This window comes from Conger conger, chromosome 12, assembly GCF_963514075.1.
Source record: "Conger conger chromosome 12, fConCon1.1, whole genome shotgun sequence".
Classification (NCBI taxonomy): Eukaryota; Metazoa; Chordata; class Actinopteri; order Anguilliformes; family Congridae; genus Conger; species Conger conger.
In genome coordinates this window covers 34,532,254-34,554,386 of record NC_083771.1, presented here as the reverse complement: position 1 = coordinate 34,554,386, position 22,133 = coordinate 34,532,254, and the positions used below count along the sequence as shown (strand labels likewise).

The window sequence follows — 22,133 nt, the reverse complement described above, 5'->3', positions numbered from 1 at the left end:
TGTGCGTGTGTGTGTGTGTTAGTGTGATAGAGAAACAGAGGCAGAGGTGACAAGTACAGCACTGACCTTCAGAAGCAGCTCCACCACCTCAGTGTGCACCAGTCCGTGCACTGGCTCCCCATTAACGTGCGTGATGAGGTCACCAGCCTTCAGCCCAGCCGTGTGTGCAGGCCCACCCTCCTCCACATTCTGAAATGCACACCAAGGAGCCGGCTGTCAATCACTGCAGATCTGCTGTCAGTTTACTGTCAGAGAGTCAGTTCAGCAGTGAACTACAAAGGACAGGAAACTCTTATGATCTAAAAATAAATGTTTCTCTTCACCCCAGTCTCCATTTAAATAATGCTGTCACTTTGTCAAGCTTTTACAAATGCAAGTCAGTCCTGTTAAGGAACTGTTATAGTGCATGGATGGGCTTTACAGTCTGGTACCAAATCTGGACCATGCCAGAGTTTCAGTTGGCCAGTATTGGAATCTTTTAACACTCTTTCTCTGACTTTGGTCTGCCCAAGCCCAACTTGTGAACTGGGGTGTGGTGAGAAGCCGTTGCAACTTCACAAGATTGATGGAGAGCACATGGTTCTTTGCACTCTCCTGAAGCGATGACGCGGGTTACAGCAATGAGCACTAATGCACACTGGCATTCATAACCAGGGAGGAAAAATGGGAAAGGCTCAAAATAAGAAATGGGAGTGAGTATTGCTGCTCTTTACCCAGACCATGTGGTAGACAGTGTAGACATCGCTGTCGCAGGCATAGACCCTGATGGCCCGCAGCGTGAAGCCAAACTTCTTCCCAGAGCTGTGGATGATGACCGGCTGCCGGGGGCTGACCGCACAGAGGGAGGAGTCTCGGCTGGGGGAGGAGTCTCTGGAGGAGGGGTCCGAGGACAGAGAATAGGGGGACATTGGGCTGCCCAGTGGGGACACCCCAAACACATCTGCAGGAAGGAGAGAAGCTATGTGTGAATGTCACTGGAAGCTTTCATACCGTGCAATGAGACAATTTATTTTAGCAACTAGCATTTCAATTCAGAAATATAGTAACAGTATGTTTGCAGAACAGACAAAGAGCTGGATCATCTTCCCAGAAAAAGTGTGTGCAGAGGCTATTTTAGTGCTAAGCACCAAACACCATCTCCATCAGCCCAGGGAGCTGAGCAAACTGAATTTCGTTCAGCTGTGAAGGCAACAGTTTTCCTCTAACTGGTTCACCAGCAGCAAACAGACGCTGTTTCTCGGTCAGCTCCCCTGCTGTAGCCGAGACTGATGGGATTTCATCCCCACAGCGTGACGGTGCATTCATTCTGCATGAGGTCTCCAGCAGGGGGCGTCTCGAATCCCAAAGGGTATCATAGTGCCACGCTTCACCGAAGCATTGCCCTATGGGAGCACCACACTGCGAAAATGCAATTTCATGCCACCCCCTCCATCTCTCTCATTCCCCCGCTCCCTCTCTAACTCACTCCTTTCCCCAGACTCTAACCCAACCCTACTTGTTTCTCAGCTCGTTCTCTCCACACTCACCTCCCGGGATCATGAGAGAGAGGGCGCTGGCCGACACAGATTTGGGCACTTTGCTGGTGACCCTCTGCTTGTCAGCCGCGTCGGATCTGGTGCCGGCAGCGTGGGCCCCCAGGTCGCCTGACGTCTTGGAGGAGGTGTCCGGGCTCTCCACACCCTCGCCCCTCGAGTGCAGCTGGTCCAGATGCTCTGAGAAACTGCCTACTGGCATGAGGAGGGTGGAGCAAAGGGCAAAAATGGATTAAAACCATTAGGCTCCAAATTTGCAATAGGTTTACAAACACTTACAGTACAATTACTTGTATAATTATTTCATGTGCAGGTCTCCAAAAATTTAACATGATTTCTGAATCCTGAATGCCATTCTCGAGCCATTTTTCTGCTGCATATATTTCAATCTTGTGAGAATAATTATTCTTGCTTTGTGCAACAAAAGTTGGACAAAGCATTTTATAACCAAACTGCAAGTAGCATCTGGCTGCTGTGATGTCAGTGGTGAGTTATAAGAATAATCAGAGGTAGTTTTATGAGACTCTCGGTGATTTACTGTATACAGCTTACATTTTCACATGAAACCCATTCATAAATCTGGACATTTGTAGAAGCAATTTCATTTGAGTGCCTTGCTGAAGGGAGCAACATCTCTGCCCATCAGACCACATTTTGTATTTTTTTACACCATGTTTTTTTTTTCTATGGTGTAATCTAGGCTCACGGTGTCACTCATTTGGCTGCTCCATAGGCCTTAGTCCCACTCTACCTGAGAGGGTGGAGCCGCTCAGCGTGCTGCCGGGCGTGGTGGCCTCGGGCTCCTCCGGGGGCGTTTCCCCAATGGTGAAGGCCACTTTGCTGGAGTCCGCCGATGCCAGCGGCCCGTCCACCTCCTCCACTTCAGCCGAGATGGCAAATTTGGGGAGCAGCCCCGAGCGGCGGCTGAGACTGGCGCTCTCCACCTCTGAGGAGTGGGACAGGGACGGCCTGCGGGCGGAGGGGCGGCAAAACCGTCAACACGGGGGAAAAGAACAAAACCATAACACAGAAAACTCCGTACAGGTATTGGGCATTCGGGATTTGAGGTCAATGGCAGGAAAACATTACATTTACAGAGGTGGCACATACGTATGAACAGATTAGTTTCATAGCATTTCTTCCCCATGATAAGCATAAATATCATTTCTTAGAACTTTTTTTAGTGCTAAGGTTGCATGGAAGGTTGTCAGAGGAAATAAATATGAAATATTTTTGAACAATAATTTGGTAATATACACTAATTCTGGAGGAATAACTTGTCCATAGAAGCTGCTTTGAACTAAAGTGTATTTTCTTCCTTTAAACTACAAACCCTTGAATGCCCTATACCTGGCATTATAAAGCCAGCAGATCATCAGACACATCTGTAAATCTCTAATGCTTTGTCAGAAACAAAAATCATCTGAACAAATTCAAAACATACCATAAAACTGTAACAATATCAAACAACCCCAGAAAGGAAAGTACCCCTTTAACAGTTCACAGGATGTTGCCTTACACAAAAACATCCAAAAGTGTGTGACTTAAAGAATAACATCCTGTTTAGGGCCCTGCATTAAAGTCACACTATGAGGATTACCCATCATATATGACCTTTGTACATCACCTTAACTAAAATATTTCACTACACTTAGCCGACAAGTGGGACTGAAGCCACTTCTTTTTAAATGAAAAGAAATGATCAAATATTGAGACATTTTGTGCAGCCTACATTTCGGTGAACTCTGGTGTCCAGCTGAGGGAGTCTACGGTGAGGGGGCTGGCACTCTTGCTCTTCTCCTCCTGCTCGCCCTTCTCCTCCAGCTGCCCACGGGACAGGTCCAGGCTGCTGTACACCTGTGGCACCCAAAGAACCGCATGTTGATCACTCCAAATCGCTCCCAACATGCTTAGATGGTATAATAAGAGAGCCAGATGACTGTACAACTGCACTACTAGCTGCTGGAATATACACACAACTTTGCTATGTTTTTCCAAGGTTTCTTTGATTGCCCTTTAACCCATTAAGGACTAAGGCACTGTATAGGAAACGTATAGAAAGGCCTATGAATCACAATGCATTTCAATGGTCATGCGTCTTGAAATACAGTGGTATGAATATATAAAAATACAATGCCGGCGTCGCATCCATCTGTTAAGGGAAATGTAATGTGCAGGTTGCATCCGCCCAAAAGGGGTTAAGGTAGAAGAAATTGAACTGCCAGCCATGCTTGAAGGAAAAATGTTAAGTCTCGCAGCATTGCCATTACACAAAATAGAGGCAAATATTTCACTGAATTCAAAATCCTACTCTGAGGAGCAATACATTTACAATGAACCAGTGTAATATGTGCAACTATAATGTAAACTGCATCCAGTTTAATAGGTTTCACTGTATGGGTCCACAATGCCGACCAAAATTGCATACTCATACATACATACAAGTCTAACTTCATACATAAACACATAAATATACCATACATAAATACATACATATGACACACTCTACATAAATACATAAACTAGCATGCAGGAGGTGACAGAGCTGCAGTAAATGTATTCACAGCTGAACAAAGACTCACTTTGGAGAACCTGTGAGAGCAGGAAGAGAACTGCCTCAGCTCAGCGTTGAAGTCTTCGTCGTTGGTGTCCTCCTCCTCCGTCTCCAGATGGTGATACCGCTCAGATCGAGCTACGAGGGGAGGATTACATCACTCATTACAGCTCACTCTACTCTGCTGTCCGCAGGTCACTATGGCCTGCAAATGGTGGTTATACCTATAGTAATGTTATGATGGGTGTCCTAACCAGCTTATGGTAAGACTTGGAATGGCCCAAACCACACTGCACTTGTGAGTTGGGTTTTTCAATATCTGCAGTACTGAGGCTGGGGCTGGGTTAAATGCTGCAGATCAGGGGTGTCCAATGTCATCCAAAAAGGGCTGGTGTGGGTGCAGGTTGCTGTTTTAGCAGAGCCCTACAACACCTGGTTCAACTAATGAACTAATCATGGTCTTCAATCAAGACCTATATAAGTAGATTCCCTGCTGTAGATACGCCTGCTGTAGACCATACTATATATTTGAAACATGCTTCAGAAAAAAACAAAAAACCTTGTGGGCCACAGAGAACTTTCAACAAAATGTGTTACTAACCGAAATGTAACCAAGAGGAATGATGTTTCTCAACATCAGTAATCTACAGGAATTTTACTGGTATAAAGGCTAAAACATTTTCTAAATGATTTGACCCTGGTCCGGTAGATGGCAGGGGCCACTTTCTTCCTCTGGCCCCTGATGAACACAGATGTTTTAACATTAAGTCTGGATGTTTAATGAGCACGCGCGAGACTCACTGTCGAAGTAGCTAGTGTCGTCCTCTGACTCCAGCTGGGGGATGAACTCAGCCTTCTGCCTGAGCAAGCTGTTCCAGTCCAGGTTGTAGAAGAACTGGTGATGCTTCACTTCGTAGGCTCCACCTGCAGACAAAAAAAAAACAAAAAAAAAAACATGGCCATTACCTTGACTGGTGAGGTCAAGATCGAACAGTGCTGGGCTAAGTGCCGACTCTGTGCTTCACCCCGTATCCTGCTGGCCTGCACCCAACAGTGATATCACCGCCATAAATTATGCACACCAATTTCCTGTGAGTGACCTTTCAGGAAGAAAGGAGTTTCCTTTGAAATTACTCCCAACTGGATCTATATTCAAAGGGCAATTCCAGTCACCCTTTTTTAAACTTTAATCTGCTCTAAAGCAAACTAGCAGCATTCTTGATTGTTTCTTATTTTGTGGGCTGCAATTCAGCTTTTAAAGCATGCAGTGCCTAGCACACAAAATAGCGGTGTGTGATTTCAACGCAACCCCTGTAGCAAACGACTACAACTGACGAAGAGTCCATAAACGCTATGGTCATTTGGCAAGATCCCATGCCCCGGGCCAGATCTCAGCCCTTTAATCATAGGTTTGGCTGAGGAGGCACAAACGGTTATTTACAGATTCACAGCAGTGTAGCTGGCTCTCAGAATGGAGATCTCTCCCCTGTTTGAGATTCTCACAACACATCCATCCTCGTGTGCTAACAGCAGAGCCTTCCTGTCAACCTCCACTCAAGGCCTATGCGCAGCAGTGATTTTTAATTGAACAGCCTTTTGCTTTCTCAGGCCTTCGTACAACCAGCCATCCTTTATGGTAATTCGGCTCTTTATTTCCTAAGTGGTTGCATCTCTCAACTGGAGCGTGCTGCATTCAGATCTCAGTGTGAGATTAACATGCAGTGAGATTAAAATATACATCAGACTGCGTAATTATTCTCATAAATCCTAGGTAGTTGAAGCAAGCGGCAGCGTAACTGCCTGATTGGTGTGTGCGTGTCGCTTTATCTGAAACTGCAACGCCAACTCAAAGGGGACAAATTGCTCTGCAGCGACATGTGCATCCAAATGAGAGGTCCTTTCAGAAAAGTTTACAGACTGAACAGAGTGCACAGGTGTATGGGAAATAAATCGCACTAACTCAAATCCAATTCCATCCCAGCGTTTGACACTGTGGAGTGCCACACAGAATGTGTCATTTGTGCTTCCTACTTTTTGGTTCACATGGTAAATGGTAAATGGTTGGCATTTATATAGTGCCTTTATCCAAAGCGCTGTACAATTGATGCTTCTCATTCACCCATTCATACACACACTCGCACACCGACGGCGATTGGCTGCCATGCAAGGCGCCGACCAGCTCGTCAGGAGCATTTGGGGGTTAGGTGTCTTGCTCAGGGACACTTCGACATAGCTCGGGCGGGGGATCGAACCGGCAACCCTCCGACTGCCAGACGACTGCTCTTACTGCCTGAGCCATGCTGCCCCGCCATGGAGCGCCCCACATGGAGCTGTACCAGAGCAGGTGAGTGCAGAAAAGGGGCGTGGCTCACCTGTGCCCATTCTCTCCAGCGGGTTCTGTCTCAGCAGCAGGGTAATGAGGTCCTGGGAGTCAGGGGGCGGGGCGTCATCTCCCTCTGGCCAATTGATCTCATCTGGCAGATGACAACAGAGAGTAGGGTGTCAGCCCTTATAGGACGCCAATGTTCAGGCCAGACCAGGTCAGCTCTAGCTTCACCACTAGTGAACTGAAATGCGCAACTTTAAAATTGAAAGGAATAATATTTTTAAATTAATGCATGTGCTGCACATTATGTATGTTTCACAATTCACACATGGTCAAAGCGCAGACTCAGAGACTCAGAGCTTTACAATAATCGTTTCCTCTGACCAATTTTCCTGTTTAACTCAATGGAAAGAATATTCAGGAGAAACTATTATTGTAGCACCTACTGCATATCTGGCAGCAGCTCAGTGGTTTGAGGCTCATTTGATACCTGAGACTTTTTATGACTTAGTCATTTAGCCAACATAGTGTTCCAAACTGTATCAGCATAATTTACAGCTGAATATAGTCCCACCCCTCAATTCTCAGAGATCCATTCAAATGCAAATAGTTTGTAGGACAACCTGACATTAAGATATCCAGACTCTGGATGATGTTGTTAGGTCACAGACATCAGAAAGTCACAGCATGCAAAGGATATGCAACCAACAACAAAACATTGAAATCAGGGACTACATATAAAAACTGCTGTAATTACAACATGGTGATAATGCATGCACAATGCATAGAAATACCCTTCAATAGTCTGTGCTTTGACCATGTTTTTATTCTTTGTGAACAGAGAAAATAAAATATTAAAGCAGAAAAAGGCAAGGTAATGTAAAACTTTTGAGCGGGGAGCACATGTAAATCTCTTCTGGCAAAATTGTAAACAGCTGCACACACAAAAACGATCAAAAGTTTTATTTATTTATTTATTTGTTTATTTATTTATTAGAGTTGGTGCCTTCAATAAGCAGGTTAATATTTCAGGTTGGATTTCCCATCAGAGGGTGAGCAGGACAGGGTGGGCTTCAGAGTGGGTACATGAAAGAAATATAAATGTAGGAGACACAGAGGTTTAAAAAGGTCAAAATGCAACCGATTATAATTCTGGAGACGTCCATCATTTTTTGCTTCAAAAACAGAAGGCGCATTGCCAATTAATTTTTAATTTCCATACAATAGAAGGGGCTACACGGGTCACTCTCTGCTTTGTGACAAAGGTCACCACGAGAAGAGCCAGTGCATGTTATGGCCATGGCTGCTGAATATTTATTCTGTCATCAATCAGGTCTGCCAAAACCTCAAACACAACAACAACAACAACCACACAAACAAAATATGCAGTCTACAGACGAGGGAGGGGGGACTCGTCAGTGTGACAGTTTCCCTGGGATAAAAAGGAGAAGGGGGGGATTATTTACATCCCGACATTAATATAAAAGGCCAGAGGATGAGCGGAGGCAAACCACTTAGAAAATGGAGTCATTTCCATGACTGCGTGCCGTGCGATTTAATCAGACTTGCACGTGAAACATGAATATGCATTTAAACCCCGAGGCTGTGGCGGCCTCTCCCACCGCTTTCACATCCCTTTAATTAACACTCAACTCCCAAGCTCGTTAAAATGGAAGCGCAAACAAAAATGTAATATCCCTCCATTAATTTCCATAGTTAGGAATAATGACAGGGCCAAGCCCCCCGGCCTTAGTTGGTGTGGAGTTCTCTTCCTAATGAGTTGTGTTTGTGTCACTTGGGAGATTGATGAGACTAGCCAAGCCTCTACTGGGGAGGGAGGCTCACTTCACACAACACTACGACCATTGGAAGTCGACCACAGGCGCAATATATATCATTATCAGGAAGATAACTGGGAATTTTCACGTGACACATAGAAGTTCGGAGATCCCTGCGGTGAGACGCAGGAGGTTTCAGAATCTGTGTGGGGGCTCTGAGTAACAGCAGGTAAGGGGAATGGTGAGATCACCTCCGGCTCTGTCTCCCAAAAAACACTTGGAAATAATTCAGGCTGCCTTACACACCAGCACTAAAGGCTCTCTCTACATTTTACACGAGCAGAGAGCAGCTGCCCCTTCTTCACATGCAAAGCGTTCAGACAAGGGTACAAAGCTAACACTGAAAAACAGTTTAAGTCAACTTTCAATTCAGTCAATTCAGGAAATAAAATGTCATAAATATCTTTACATAAATGAAAGCCATTTTTCAATTGCTGAAAATTTACTTTCAAATCAATTCCTGAACTGACTGTACTGAAATGGAACAGTGCAGTGGTGAATCCTCTTGCCCCAGTTCCATCTACTGAACAAGTGGTAAAAATATTATAACTATGATGAAACAACCCTCAAATGTTTGCCAGTCAAAATTCAATGCGCTGCATTAACTTAAAGAACAGTATGTTCTCCGGATAAAACCCTGAATTACAAAGAAAGGGAACTCACCACTGATGACCTGTCCGAACAGCTCCTCCGGCGTGTCTCCAAAGAAAGGCACGCAGCCCACCAGAAACTCGTACAGAATGATGCCCATGGCCCACCAGTCCACCGGCTTGCCATAGCCCTGCCGCAAGATCACCTCAGGGGCAATGTATTCAGGGGTCCCACACACCTAGAGTGCAGGGGAGAGCCCTTGTCAGGCCATAACATTTGCATTGTGCTACAGTACACTGTGAGATAACAAAAAATCTCCTAAAAAACTTTGAGATTTAAAAGAAGAAATAAATACAATTTTAAACAATTATCAAATAAAAATTGAGACTTCAGCAAAAATAACGTGAGGACAAGTCAGCTGTGGCCAAAAGTGAAGTAGCTCAGGTGTGTCCATAATATCTTTCAGCAGACAAACCAACTTGATTCAATATCATTGGGAAAACTAATGCGGTAAAGGGAGACACAAAGTCAACAGGCAGATGGTGCAGCTGTGAGACACTGGTGAGCAGAGCCACACCATTACCCCATTATTTATAAGGTTACAAAATACAGCAAGTTTATTGGACACTTTCCCCCAGACATTTACTCGGTCAATAACGCCAATGGCCTCCTCCACAAAAGGCCTGCACTCAGTGGCTAAGAGACTGTAAACCATCGCCCTCCTTTACATTCCTTGTAAACAGTGATGTCTGAAGATTCACTGCTGAGATTTAAACAGTCTCATCCATTATTAAAGTCAGTAAAAAACTAAAATGGGGATGCCCACGTTGTAAAGCTGAAACAGCCTTTTGTTCATATACTGTAGCAGTCCAGCAGGGTTTTAATGTGTATAATGGAGTAACCATCGATAAATGTTGCTTTAGCAGGAACCCCATGAATAATTACTTAGTGTAAAAGTCGCTAACTTAATATCTTTGGTGAGGGTTGCCTTTTCTTTTTTTTTTTTTTTATGTAAATGAACAAAAATTCTGTTGTGGCCAGACATAGTACCTCCATGTCATTCATTTCTCCATAATAGAGGGACCTTAGGAAGTGGGTTTTCAACATAACTTTACTGTACATGACTACAACGGAGCTATTTTCCATTCAGAACCCAAACGGTCAATCCTCAAAACCAAGATTCAAAAGTGTGTATAGGAAATCTCACAGTCGCCGTGAAATGTGTTCCGTTCTACAATGTCACAACAGTCGGAGCAGCCTGTAGCGTAGTGGTTAAGGTAAACGACAGGGAACCGAAAGGTTGGTAGTTCAAACCACAGTGTAGCTACAATAAGATCTGCACAGCTGTTGGGCCCTTGAGCAAGGCCCGTATAGAGCAGTGATTAAATTAAAAGTACAATGTTAATTTAATCACTCCGCAGATGCTTACAAAGCTTACAAAAAAGTGAATTTAGCATGGTAGTGCTAGGGCTAGTGTCAGTGTTAGTGTTAGGGCTATTTCTGAGAAGGGGAGTGAGAGAGAGAGAGAAAGGGGGACATACCTGCTTGTCTAAAAACTCCCTGGCATCTTTCTCAATGTGCCCCTCATAAAGGTTAGTGGTCATGTTCATCAGGCCCACTTTGGACAGACCAAAATCTGTCAGCTTGATGTGCCCCATTGAGGTGACCAGCAAACTGAAAAGGAGAAGAGTGCACCAACAAACGTCAGTCTCCATGAGGGAGAGTAAGATGAAACCGATATTAACCAAAGTTCTGTTACCCTTGCCATAGTAATATTGGTTTACTGAATGTTCTTTTACTCTAGCCTGGGTAATGCAGGTGTATCAACTATTCTGTTATTGCAGTGAGGGTAATACTGGTTTAATGACTGTTTTGTTACCCTAATAAGGGTAATGCTGGCTTATTGTTGACTTGTTTATCGCAATTTAGCCAGAAATTGTAACGATGGCAATAATAATGCAATCAAAAAAATACATTCTGGGAAATCAACATTTCAAGAAAGGGCCAGAAGTCAATTCAGCATGAAAACATTTGCATTTGTAAACCATATTCCATGAGACAATCACACAGCAGCATTTGTAATGTAATAGCATATATAATAAAGCCCGGTGCTGTTCCAGAGGTAAACACTAGGCTGGCCTAAGATACCCTTGTCAGGAAAAAGATGATAGATGGGGTTTTGGGGTAGACCCAGTTTCTCCTCTTTCTCCTGTGATGCTGCAGTTGGAGCTTCCCTCCTGTCAGTAATGTGAATGGATGGAGCGCTTACTTACTTGTCTGGTTTCAGGTCCCGGTGGACAATCCCGTAATTGTGGAGGTATTCCAGGGCCAAGACTGTCTCCGCAAAATACATCCTGGCCATGTCCACCGGCAGAGGCCCCATGTTCTTCAGCAGGGTGGCACAGTCCCCACCTGCGATAAACAGAGAGACACAGAGAGAGAAAGAGAAAAGGCAGAAAGAGCAGGACAGTGATGGGAAGAGAAAGGGAAAGTGAGGGACAGAGATGGATTGGGAGAGAGGGGAAGAGAAAGAAACAGAGACAGAGAGAGAAGATTAGCATGGAGGCTAGCACGGGACACTCCCAAAGACAGAAATCTGATCTGACACACTGCAGCTACTCTGTGAAGTTGGCAAGGCACTTTAAATTTAAATGTAAGTCCCTGGGACACACAACACTGAAAAGAAAGAAAGAAAGAAAGAAAGAAAGAAGGCTAAACTGAAACACTGCCACCTGTGCTGGAGCAAACAATGGATCTTTAAAAAAATAAAACAATCCAGCAACGACACATTTCATTCACTTCCAAATCACTACACTGGAGCTGCACGGCACGGCTCACTTAACCACGCGAGCCAAAGCAGTCACTAACAGTGCCAAGACAAGCAGCGGACATAACACAGAACGTACAGTAAGGCGTCGTGGCTGAGCCACAGGACGTTACTGGGAAAAGCCGACAAACCTTCCACATACTCCATCACCATGCAGAGGTGGCGGCGGGTCTCGAAGGAGCAGTACATGCTGACCACGAAGGGGTTCTCGGCGAAGGTGAGGATGTCTCGCTCCACGAAGGCCTGCTGGATCTGGTTCCTCAGGATCAGGTTCTGCTTGTTGATCTTCTTCATGGCGAAGCGTTGCTTGGTCTCCTTGTGCCGCACCAGGTAGACAGCTCTGAGGGAGAGGAGACCATGCCACCCGTTATCCACTGTGACCCCTACCTGCAGAGTACACTCAGGGACACAACGGTGATATGCATGGTACGCAATGGTGATGGCATTCATTTCTACAAGAGGAGTGGAAACTGCCACTGTTCTTTTTTTGTAGTGGGGGAACATGAACATGTACGTTAGGCACAAACCGGATTTGAGAGGCAAAGAAAAGAAGCCAGTCAAACCAAGAAATAAATTCAGAGGGCATTTGGTCTTTCAACCAAGTCATTAAACAGGGACATTTTCATTTACAGCTTGTATTAGCAGGGGGCAGCATCCTCACCATGCTTTCAGGCCAAGGAAGTACATTATGGGTACGTGTGCGTGTGTGTGTCCAAGGAACTGAGTGAATGTAAACTGGATGGGTGGACGGGCTTATTGCAAGCGCAAATTAGATGTAGCAGCTTTGGGAAAGGCCAGCATAATCAACATTCAAACATTTGTCTTCCAAAAACAGATAGCAATAGCCTCCTTACCCATAAGCGCCATTGCTGATCAATTTCATCAACTCGAAGTCTGTTTCGCAGGGCTTGCGTCGAGATCTCAGGGCAGCGCTGAGACTCTGAGACTACAGAGACACACATAGAGACCAGTGTTCACACACTTCCTCTGGTCTTCACTATGACCCGTCTGCCTACATTTAAAATGATCCATTATGGCACATCTCAGTTCTGGAATAGTTCCTGGAAGCCATTCGTATTTTATTGCTACACAAGCAGTGAAATGCAAATGGCTTCCATGGACATAAACTAGATGATTTTAATTCTGTTATATTTTGTAATGATTGACAGAGTATGCCACCAACAGGCCACATTACATCTAGACTACTCTAACATACATTCTTATACAGTAATAACTAATAAATCTCTTCAGCACTGCTGCCAACACAGAGATGTCACTGAGCTCTGATTTTCCATCACAGCCAGCATTGCACACAGGGAAGAAAGAGAGGCAGAAGTGGCCTGTGACAGAATCATTGGCGTTTGGTTTGACAGTTATCTTTTGAGCCTCTCATTGAAAACACTTTCCTTGTAATCAAAATCTACAATGCACCTGAACCATGCTGTCCCTTACAGCTACAGCCTGAAAACTACTGAAAATTGTTTGTAACCTGCACCCAGACATACTTTTTTTATTTTATTTTTATTAGTATTTTTCCCTTTTTCTCCCAATTTGGTAGCCAATCTGATTCAATTAGAGCTAGTATTAGATAAACCGCCCACACCCCGTCCCTCAGTGGCCTTCTTCAAGCCGTCTCGTCTCATGCTCGTGACCGTGATTCCAATGCGCTTGAGGTGCTTTATTGTGCGGCGATCTACTAACCCTGCCAAGTCCCTCCCTCTGGAGCAGCGAGCCAATTATGCTGCTCCATGTGAGCCGGCCAATCTTGGCTTTTGGCAGGACCGGGTATCCAACCCCGGTCCTCAGTGTGCAACTGCAGCACACTTATAGACATCCGAGGCCCTCACTATTGCAGTGATTTTTCCACACTTCTGATACTGAGTGCAGGACATAGCATTTGTACTCACAGAGTCGTCTGTCTCAGGAGTTTCAGCAATCCCACTGTCATAGCTGGCCAGCTGTGCAATTTCTACAAGAGAGACACACACGTTATTAGTGTAGGATGTGAGAACAAACTGTTACAGCACACTGAAACACTCACTTCACACCACTGGAATGGTTTCAGAGAAACTGTCACCCGTGTCACAACTGTCAAGTACTGGTCACACCATGGGGCAAAGGCGGACCTAAATGTTGGCATGCAGTCTTGTACAAATCGACCTTCAGAAAGCCTGGCGTCATGCATTCTTGCACTGGTGGTGCATGACTTGGCCATTAGAGAAAAAGAGCTGCGGTTCCTTTTATCCATCTCATAAGAGAGAAGCAGCTGACGCCGTATTATCCGAGAAAACGGGAGAAATGGGGTGGAAATGGAGACACATGTCAGACATTCCTCAGGAAAGTGAAATCACAGAACGAACGGGCATTGTGGCCGAGCCCAAAGCCCCTGACGCGAGCATCCACATTAGCGACAGATGAGCAGCAGGAGCCGGCTGAGCAGGGGGGCCGTAAAGAGGCCATCACGCCATGCCTAAGGAGGCTTTCTGACGCATTAACACCGCTTAACAGCTGCCCCCTTTTTAATTCCACACATTTGAAACCATTCCAGGAGCTGGGCGAGGGACACATAGGACACACTCGTGGGGATAACACAGGGAAACGGCCCTACTGGGACGCAAACATTATAAGGGCAAATGGGCTAACCAAATGTAATTTTGATAGGGGGGCGGGGAGGGGTTAAGAGAACCGGAATCATTTCAAATTAGCCGGAATGAACATTGGTTTTCCCCATCAAGGAAGAAATTGCAATCCCTCTCACCAGCAGTAGACTCCAACATCCCGTTTTAAGAGTACACCCAATGTTAGCCCCAAAGAAATACACTGTGTTACGAAGAGACAGCTTCTGAGAAGTGATAATGGCATTTATTAAGTGAATTTCAAGATAGTAAAGGGGACAATTCCAGGACTGTATAATTAGCCTTTTTTAATTAGCAGGCTTGAGTCAGTTTTGACAGGTTTTGGAGGTTATTGCAATGGGTGTTTTACAGACAGACAAAAGTGTCAGAAGTTAATTAAAATGTGATAAATGATTGCTGGTGCTATTCTCCTGCCCCCGAGTCAGGATCCAGGAACTGATTTAGAAACAAGAGGTCAAATTAAACATTCAAAATAAGTTTCTTCAGCAACCATTTTATCTTAATCAACTCCACATCAATCCATTATTTTAACTAGGTTTAATAACAGGCTGACCTGGCAAGACAATGTCATGACATTCAGACTTTATTCAGGACTTGAATAGCCCATAGGCAAGGCAGTACAATTATATAATCGTGTGATTGTACATGTTATCTTCTCTGCATTATTACCTGTTAAGTTTACTTTAAGTTTTTTTTTGTCCAATCATATGTTTAGAAAACTCCAAGACCAACAAATAAGAAATTTACATTCACACTTTGTTGGAAAAAAACCTGGAAGGGTTTATAGGTAGACCACCGTAAAAAAGGTAGCACATACAAGAAAAAGACAAAGAAAATAATGTCATATAGTGAAGTGTTTATTTTGACCGACAAAGTGTAACATAAGCAAACAGGATGATACCAGCGCTGCCCAACACTGTTCCAGTTCCTGAGATCCAGCATCCTGTAGGTTCACTCTCACCCTAACAAAGCACACATCACTCAACAGCTGTAGATCTAATTGGTAGATTCAGGTATGTCAAATTACAACTGCAATGAAAACCTACAGGACAATAGATCTCCAGAAACAGGGTTCAGCAGCCCAGATGATACCATAAAGGATGCAAATTGCCATGCACACATATCATGTCTGAAGCTTTCTCTTTGTCTTCATTGTGAGAGAAAGTGTTTTGGGGTGCATTTCTACGATAAGGCACATGAAAATAGTACCTTCTAGGGGGTCTCTAGTGAGTCCCAGCTGACTGATGATGTAGCGTGGGATGTCCGTCTTGATGCCCTGCCCCTCCTTAGCGTGACCCTCTGCTGCCTCAAGGAGGTGGTAGAACTCCTCAGGATCAAACTCCTGTGGGGTTGGAGAAGGCCTCACCTTTACAACACACTCATGGACTACTAAAGCCTTGCACTTTGCTCATCTCATGTTCCTGTAGCAGTTTCAACCACCCCAATGTGGAAGGCCGAGAATTTTCACACCACTGATCCTAAAAGATCAGTGTGTCATGGTCAGAGCAGGCAGATGTCTGTTTTCGTTAGGTGCTGTCAGGAAGACATGCCGACAAAAGCCAAGGAGTCCCCTAAACTGTAGTGATGTGCTTTACATATTTAATCAAACACAGAGAGGGAAGGGGCGACTCACCAGGCATTCGAGGAGCCGTGCTGGCCTGGCGATGACGATGAGGATCTTCTTCACCAGCTCCTTGATGAAGGTCACCTCGGCGCTCTCGGACCGCTCAGTGGACTACAGAGAAAGGAAAGAGCCGCCCTGAAAACTTCACATTTCATTTGGAGCCATGCTCTCACAAGTCCACAGGAGAACACATCAGGGTCTTAAAAACACAGAATGAGCTGCTTTTCACAAGTACAGCCCCCATGAGGAACGATACCTCTCTTATCTTGTTTTTGAGGGAAAGGACACTGAACCCTTACAGAGTGGACTGAACACCAAAGAAAACACTGGATTTAGACAGTAAAGACTCTGGACACTCTTCCCATTTCGGGGGGGGGGGGGGGTTGAAATGAAAGCTTCAACCTTGATGCTGCTGAAAATATGCTCCCTGCCAGCTGCTCTGCCCGTTTCAGGTGCCAACGTGCCAGCACGCACCTCGAAGTAAGAAGTCAACATGACCCGCTGTGATGTCACCCAGTTCCTCCAGGGTGTCAGTCTGATGGGGGGTCCGGTTACAGCAGCCAGATGGACAGTGACAGGGAGCCCACCACGAGATTGTGATGCAACAACAAAAGTCACAGCTTGTCAGCGCCTGACGCAGGCGGCGGGGTGTTAGGGGATTCTGATGGCCTAACATCGATCCAAGATAAGCACCCACTGCACGTCGCCCTCTTATATGAAATACAAACTGCGGTCTCAAGTAGTCAGTCACCCCATATGGGGGGCTTTCCACATTCCTTTGTTGTTCCTGGGTCGTTTTTAGCGGTTGCGAGGGCTGGCTAGCTTTGAATGGTTCTGCACTGACGTTCTGAGGTCAGAAAGTATATTAAGATCACAGATATGTGCAAAAAATAGCATGGCTCCCTCCCTGTAACACATCCTGAACATTGTGTGCTTTAATGATTTATCATGGAGCTCAGTCAATGCTCACAGGTTCAATAGAAGACAATAGAAGAAGATGAAATATGGGAAGAGCACAGTTGTGACTTTCGACCTGTGTTCCGTGTACCCGAGTGGGAGGGAGTTTGTGCACATGCATGCGTGTGCATGCATGTATGCGCATCTGTGTGCGTGCGTGTGTGTGTGTGTGTGTGTGTATGCGTGCACATGTCCATCTTTCCCTGTGTGCTGCAACCATTCCAATCTCATGGAATTGTTAAATTCTGATTAACAATTATACACCTAATATGATTTTAGAAATCCAATTGCAAGTCATTTCATGCATGCCGGAAGACAGATAAAAATAAATAGTAACTTATCTTGTTCCATCAGCTTTGGGATATAAATGAGAAGCCATGATAGTCAACGGCCTTGCCGCATATTAATCCATAAATATTAACCAGTAAATATTTTAACCCATTCGTTCACATAAACATTCTCTGCACTCTCAAAACATTAAAACCTTCCGTTTCACTCACTGTAAACCCCAGCTTGCAAAACATTCCTTCATGACAATATGCAAATCTGAAAAAGCTTTAGAATGGGCTTTTGCGAGCAGGGAAATGAGGATGCTCAGAACTGCACATATGTACCGTATCCAAAGAGTATTACAAACACTCCTGAAGATGTTTGTCAGCTTAGGCAAAACTGATCCTTTTATGATGCTCAACAATACAGCTTTCAGGCCCAGTCAGTGAGCTAAACTCAGACATCTTCAGTCGATCTGGCTGATGTCATTCAGACAGTCTGCCATCTTGGAATGACCTTCAGTCTTTTAATGACTTTTATAATCCTTGTCTCCTACTGATAGCGAGATGGAGTAAAGAGAAATTGCCGCAACACATGAAACTTGGGAGCGCTGATACCCTTCCCCCAACCCATATCCCCAACCCAACCTTACAAAAGGCCCCCTGCCCAACCTGACTTGAATGCCTTCCACAATGAGTCCTCCGTCTGGGCTTAAAAATATATATATTTTTAAATCCAATCCACTATATCCTCTTGCCTACATGAACCCCAGCTTTGCAATGTTCTGGCATGCCTTGCGGTCTTCACCACAATGATAAACTCAGTTTTGTTAGCCCCATGGATGACACACATGGGCTCTAAAAAAATGGGCTGCTTTGGGATGGAAACAGGCCATGTTTGGCATGTCCCAGGGTGAGTTTATGATTTGGCAGTGGTGTATTTGTTTAAGACTGGAGCAGCCAGCCGGAGGCAGAAGGACAGTACCTCCTGGTAGAGCCGCTCCAGCTTATCGGTGAGCTCGCAGAAGTAGCGGGAGGTGATGAGGCCATGGCGGGATTTCTCCAGGCAGTCCCGGGCCAGCTCGATGATCTGGTGATGTGCAAAGCTGAGCACCCCGTCGGCCAGAGGGAGGACACTGTCTGGGGCGTGTGTCCGGATGATCTCCTGGATCCTTTCCTCCATCTGAGCCGTCGCCTGGACAGAGAGATGACATAATTATTACTCAGACATACAGGAGGCCATAGTTCAGAAAGGTAAGTTTTACATTTTAGGCGTTAACAGATGCTCTCATCCAGAGTGACTGACAGACTGAACTGCTGCTCTCTGGATGTTTTTTAGTTTTTCGCACCATTCTCTGCAAACTCTAGAGACTGTTGGGTGTGAAAACACGAGGCGATCAGCAGTTTCTGAGATACTCAAACTACCCTGTCTGGCACCAACAATCATTCCATGGTCACTTGGATCACATTTCTTCCCCATTCTGACAATTGGTCAGAAAAACAGCTGAACCTCTTGACCACATCAGCAGGCTTTTATGCATTTAGTTGCTGCCACATGATTGGCTGAGGAAATATTTGCATTAACAAGCTGGTGTACAGGTCTACCTAATAAAGTGATCAGGGAGTGTACATATAGCCACGTATAGCCATTTAATATTAAACATCCTGTAGAGGCATGGCGTTCAACCAACCAACCAAAGAAATGCTGGACGGCATACTGTTTGTTTACTTGGATTCCCACTCGTTGTTTCATACTGTACTGTGTCTGCCATTCCAACTAAAGATAAGTATGGCAGGAAGCAAAGTCTGAAGACTGAAGTTACTCACCTTAGGAAATCTCTCTTTGTAGACATGATTCATCATAATAATCTCATGATCGCAGCAGGACGGAGACCTTCCAGGACTGGGAAAGCACAGAAGGAAATTGAGACAGAGGTGTTACTAACCCAGCAGGAAGCAGTATTCAAGTGAAATAGCTGTAATAACTTATATGTTGGTTATTTGCTACCATCAGCACTCTGATCTGAACACAGCATGGATTTCACATAATTAAGATATTTTCAGCTATGCAGTAACTGTCTACTGCAGGCTGCTGCCAAGCAATTTGCATATAAACAGTAAAAAAACATGACAATTCTTTCACAATGGCATAAAAATACTGATAGCAGTTGTCAGTTAATTTATTAATATTGGTGTTGTGCTATGGTACAGTGAGATCCTGGCAAAACAGTCTGTCTGACCTTGCCAATTTTTCAGGTTATTGCATAGTGCCCGTTTTAAGGCGTATAGGACTCCATTTCTGTTGTATTTCATGCCTGCACCAAGTTTTGTCATTTTGTGGATTGTAGTACACTTGTTTGCCTCAACATGGGTTGGATGTGCCGCAATAGTCAATTCAGCACAGTGTAAGTTTGGTGTGCAGTAATGCTTTTTAAACCAGACCAGGACAGGTTTAAAGTCACACGCTGTTGCATTGTGTCATTTGAAGCCGGAACACATACTGTATGAATGCAAAATGTCACATGCCATAGATGGCAGAAATATCTGTTCATTTCAATTATATTATTTTAATTTTAATTTTAATTTAATTTGATACTGTATGTAAACTGTGTCCAGTTACGTACTGTCTGCTATTTAGGCATTGCACCTGTATCGAGTTAATCAATGTAAGCTACTTGAATAAACAGATGTACAAAAAAAATTGCAAAAGCACAAAAGCGATGTATAAATACATGCAAAAAATGCATGAGACAGCAGGGACTGGTTGGCTGCACTGAGTTGTTCCTCTAGTGAGAGTACATTAATCTTATCAAGTGCATATCTGAACTAGTGTAAACTTAGTTGAAGTGGCGATCTTTTGGTTATTTTAACCCGTGGTATTAAACAAATATTGACCCCAAAGAAACCGAGAAAACAAACCACTGGCATGTACTGTAAATGGAAAATATTTTTGGTTGAGATTTCAGCCATATTTGGCCACTTCAAATCCTCTTTATGCTTCACCCATCTAGTGTGATTTTGCGCAGGAGTGCACAAATCTAACAATGGAATAATGATTTATTATTGTGGTCGTACCTGAGACTGCGTGAGCGCGGGCGCATGGGCGTGGCCCTTCTCCCGTCGTCCCCGGCGATGCTCTCAGTGCAGAAGTGCTTGGACAGGAAGTGCAGCTCGTCAGGGGTGGGTTGGAACGGCAGCTGGTGCAGCTTCTCCTGTGATGAACAGGACGACTGGAAATGAAATGAAAATACATTGAACGAGAAAAGAAAAAAAAGAGAAAGAAACTGACGATTATATCGCTTTTCCAATACCATGGAAAACCCATGCAAATGAGTCAATGTGTAACCAACCTGAGTGGATTTTCACTGGTGAAGTGCGCTTTACAATCTGTAATGTGTCATAAACTTCTAACTGACTGCACTCCATTTAGTAGCTAGGAAAGTAAAAAATCATAAGGTTCACAAGGATGGGGCCATTTTGCTTGATTCTTTTTTACACATTCTACCCATAACCATTACATACTGAAATAATATGAAATGATTCTCTTTATGAGTCAGAGTGCTAATGGTTTTCCAACATACTGTCAGTGTTAGTGTTTTAGTGGTGTGAACCATTACATGAACCACTGACACTCATCACATGTTCTCCTCTTCTTTCTCTCCATTACTCACAGTACCTGGCTTTCTGAATCAAATTTAGCTCTGCTGTAGTACAAGGGGAGGAGTTGTGTGCAAGCGCAGTCAACATGCACCCCATTGCTGTCACTGGGAGTGGCATTAATAACACTGCTGTTTTCCATGAGGCTATCACAGAAGCACTCTGAACAGAGAAGAATGATCATTTACATGTGCCGCATCCCTAATAAAACCTCTTCCATAAAATGTGATTCAGTTAGGGGGCACAAGGCCCTAGTGAGTCAATATAAAAACAACAATAGCGCCCAAAGACAAATATTCATTCAACGGTGAGAGGGGTTACTTTTAGATTAAACGGTTTAAAATGGCTTTTTGAATTATTGCATCGTTAAAATTCAGTTCTTGTGCAAATAAAATTGGGGGTGGGGGGCTATGACAGTTTTGCCAGTGCCGGGAACAGTCTCTCGTGATCAGAAGTGCCAGCACACACACGGCTGGCGGTAACATATTTGTTTTCCGGCATCCTGGCGAGGGACGTGCTCTGATTTGCCTGCGCCTCGTGTCAGATTGTTGGTGGTTTCCTCTGCGTGAGATTCGCTCCGACAGTAAACAGATCAGCAGGGACGGGGGCGAGTGGGCTGGCTGGCTGCGAATCGGCCGCCCGGCTCCAAAAAAAACAAATCTGTCATCCCACCGCTCGGCTGGCGGCGTGAGATTTGTAGATGTTCATACGAGTGTCTGTTCGTGAAGACGAAGGTGATCATCGCCACGCAGTCCGCAGATACGACCGACCGAATCCGCTCTCCGCCCCAAAATACATTTTCTGATAAATGTTTAATTTGGTGTTACTTGATGTGACTGACAGCACCGTGGCAAGAGCAGTACGGCTGAGATTCCCTGTCAAATGTTTCACTTCAGATGACAACTCCAAAGGATTATGGTGTGGGGGGGGGGCAGCTGTCATTTGCGATCGGTGTGTGATTCCAGCTTCTGTCATCAAAATCCTAACTGACATTCAGATTCAGATGATGAACACTGACTCATCTGGAACAAATTCCTGCAATACCACTTCATAAACAATGTCCTGCTGGCTCCGCAAATGCCTCAAACTATAAACACTTTTAGAGCAATTCAAGTCTCACAGCAATCAGAAACGTTTCAGAGGCATTATCTAGAAAACTTGCCACTGCAAAGCTCTCACTGACAAATGGCTGAAAAAATCTGATGATATCAAGTCTGATAACTGAAAATAAGCTGTGGACTAACCACAAAGTGCTGCTGAATCTAAAGTCTAGCTGTACAGTGAGTCAGGCCTGAGTTTTATTGTTTGTGTTTGTGCTCAGG

At 44.6% G+C, this 22,133-nt stretch overlaps 1 protein-coding gene across 6 annotated transcripts in view; it reads right to left on the bottom strand.

The window, feature by feature from the left end:
* The window catches only part of mast4 (microtubule associated serine/threonine kinase family member 4), a 144,611-nt gene that overhangs the window by 9,673 nt on the left and 112,805 nt on the right, over positions 1–22,133 (bottom strand). For 4 of the 6 annotated variants that reach the window (XM_061261933.1, XM_061261935.1, XM_061261936.1 and 1 more), the window contains 19 exons: positions 20,230–20,384; positions 18,982–19,057; positions 18,140–18,349; positions 15,938–16,039; positions 15,514–15,646; positions 13,576–13,637; positions 12,523–12,614; positions 11,800–12,008; positions 11,115–11,253; positions 10,383–10,515; positions 8,914–9,079; positions 6,459–6,560; positions 4,888–5,010; positions 4,115–4,224; positions 3,265–3,389; positions 2,284–2,501; positions 1,527–1,727; positions 714–940; positions 67–189 (listed from right to left, as the gene is read on the bottom strand). In XM_061261933.1, coding sequence (XP_061117917.1) covers positions 67–189; positions 714–940; positions 1,527–1,727; positions 2,284–2,501; positions 3,265–3,389; positions 4,115–4,224; positions 4,888–5,010; positions 6,459–6,560; positions 8,914–9,079; positions 10,383–10,515; positions 11,115–11,253; positions 11,800–12,008; positions 12,523–12,614; positions 13,576–13,637; positions 15,514–15,646; positions 15,938–16,039; positions 18,140–18,349; positions 18,982–19,057; positions 20,230–20,384 — 2,706 coding nt within the window. The remainder of the gene's footprint in view (positions 1–66; positions 190–713; positions 941–1,526; positions 1,728–2,283; positions 2,502–3,264; positions 3,390–4,114; positions 4,225–4,887; positions 5,011–6,458; positions 6,561–8,913; positions 9,080–10,382; positions 10,516–11,114; positions 11,254–11,799; positions 12,009–12,522; positions 12,615–13,575; positions 13,638–15,513; positions 15,647–15,937; positions 16,040–18,139; positions 18,350–18,981; positions 19,058–20,229; positions 20,385–22,133) is intronic. The other 2 variants (XM_061261934.1, XM_061261939.1) reach the window with 1 other exon arrangement.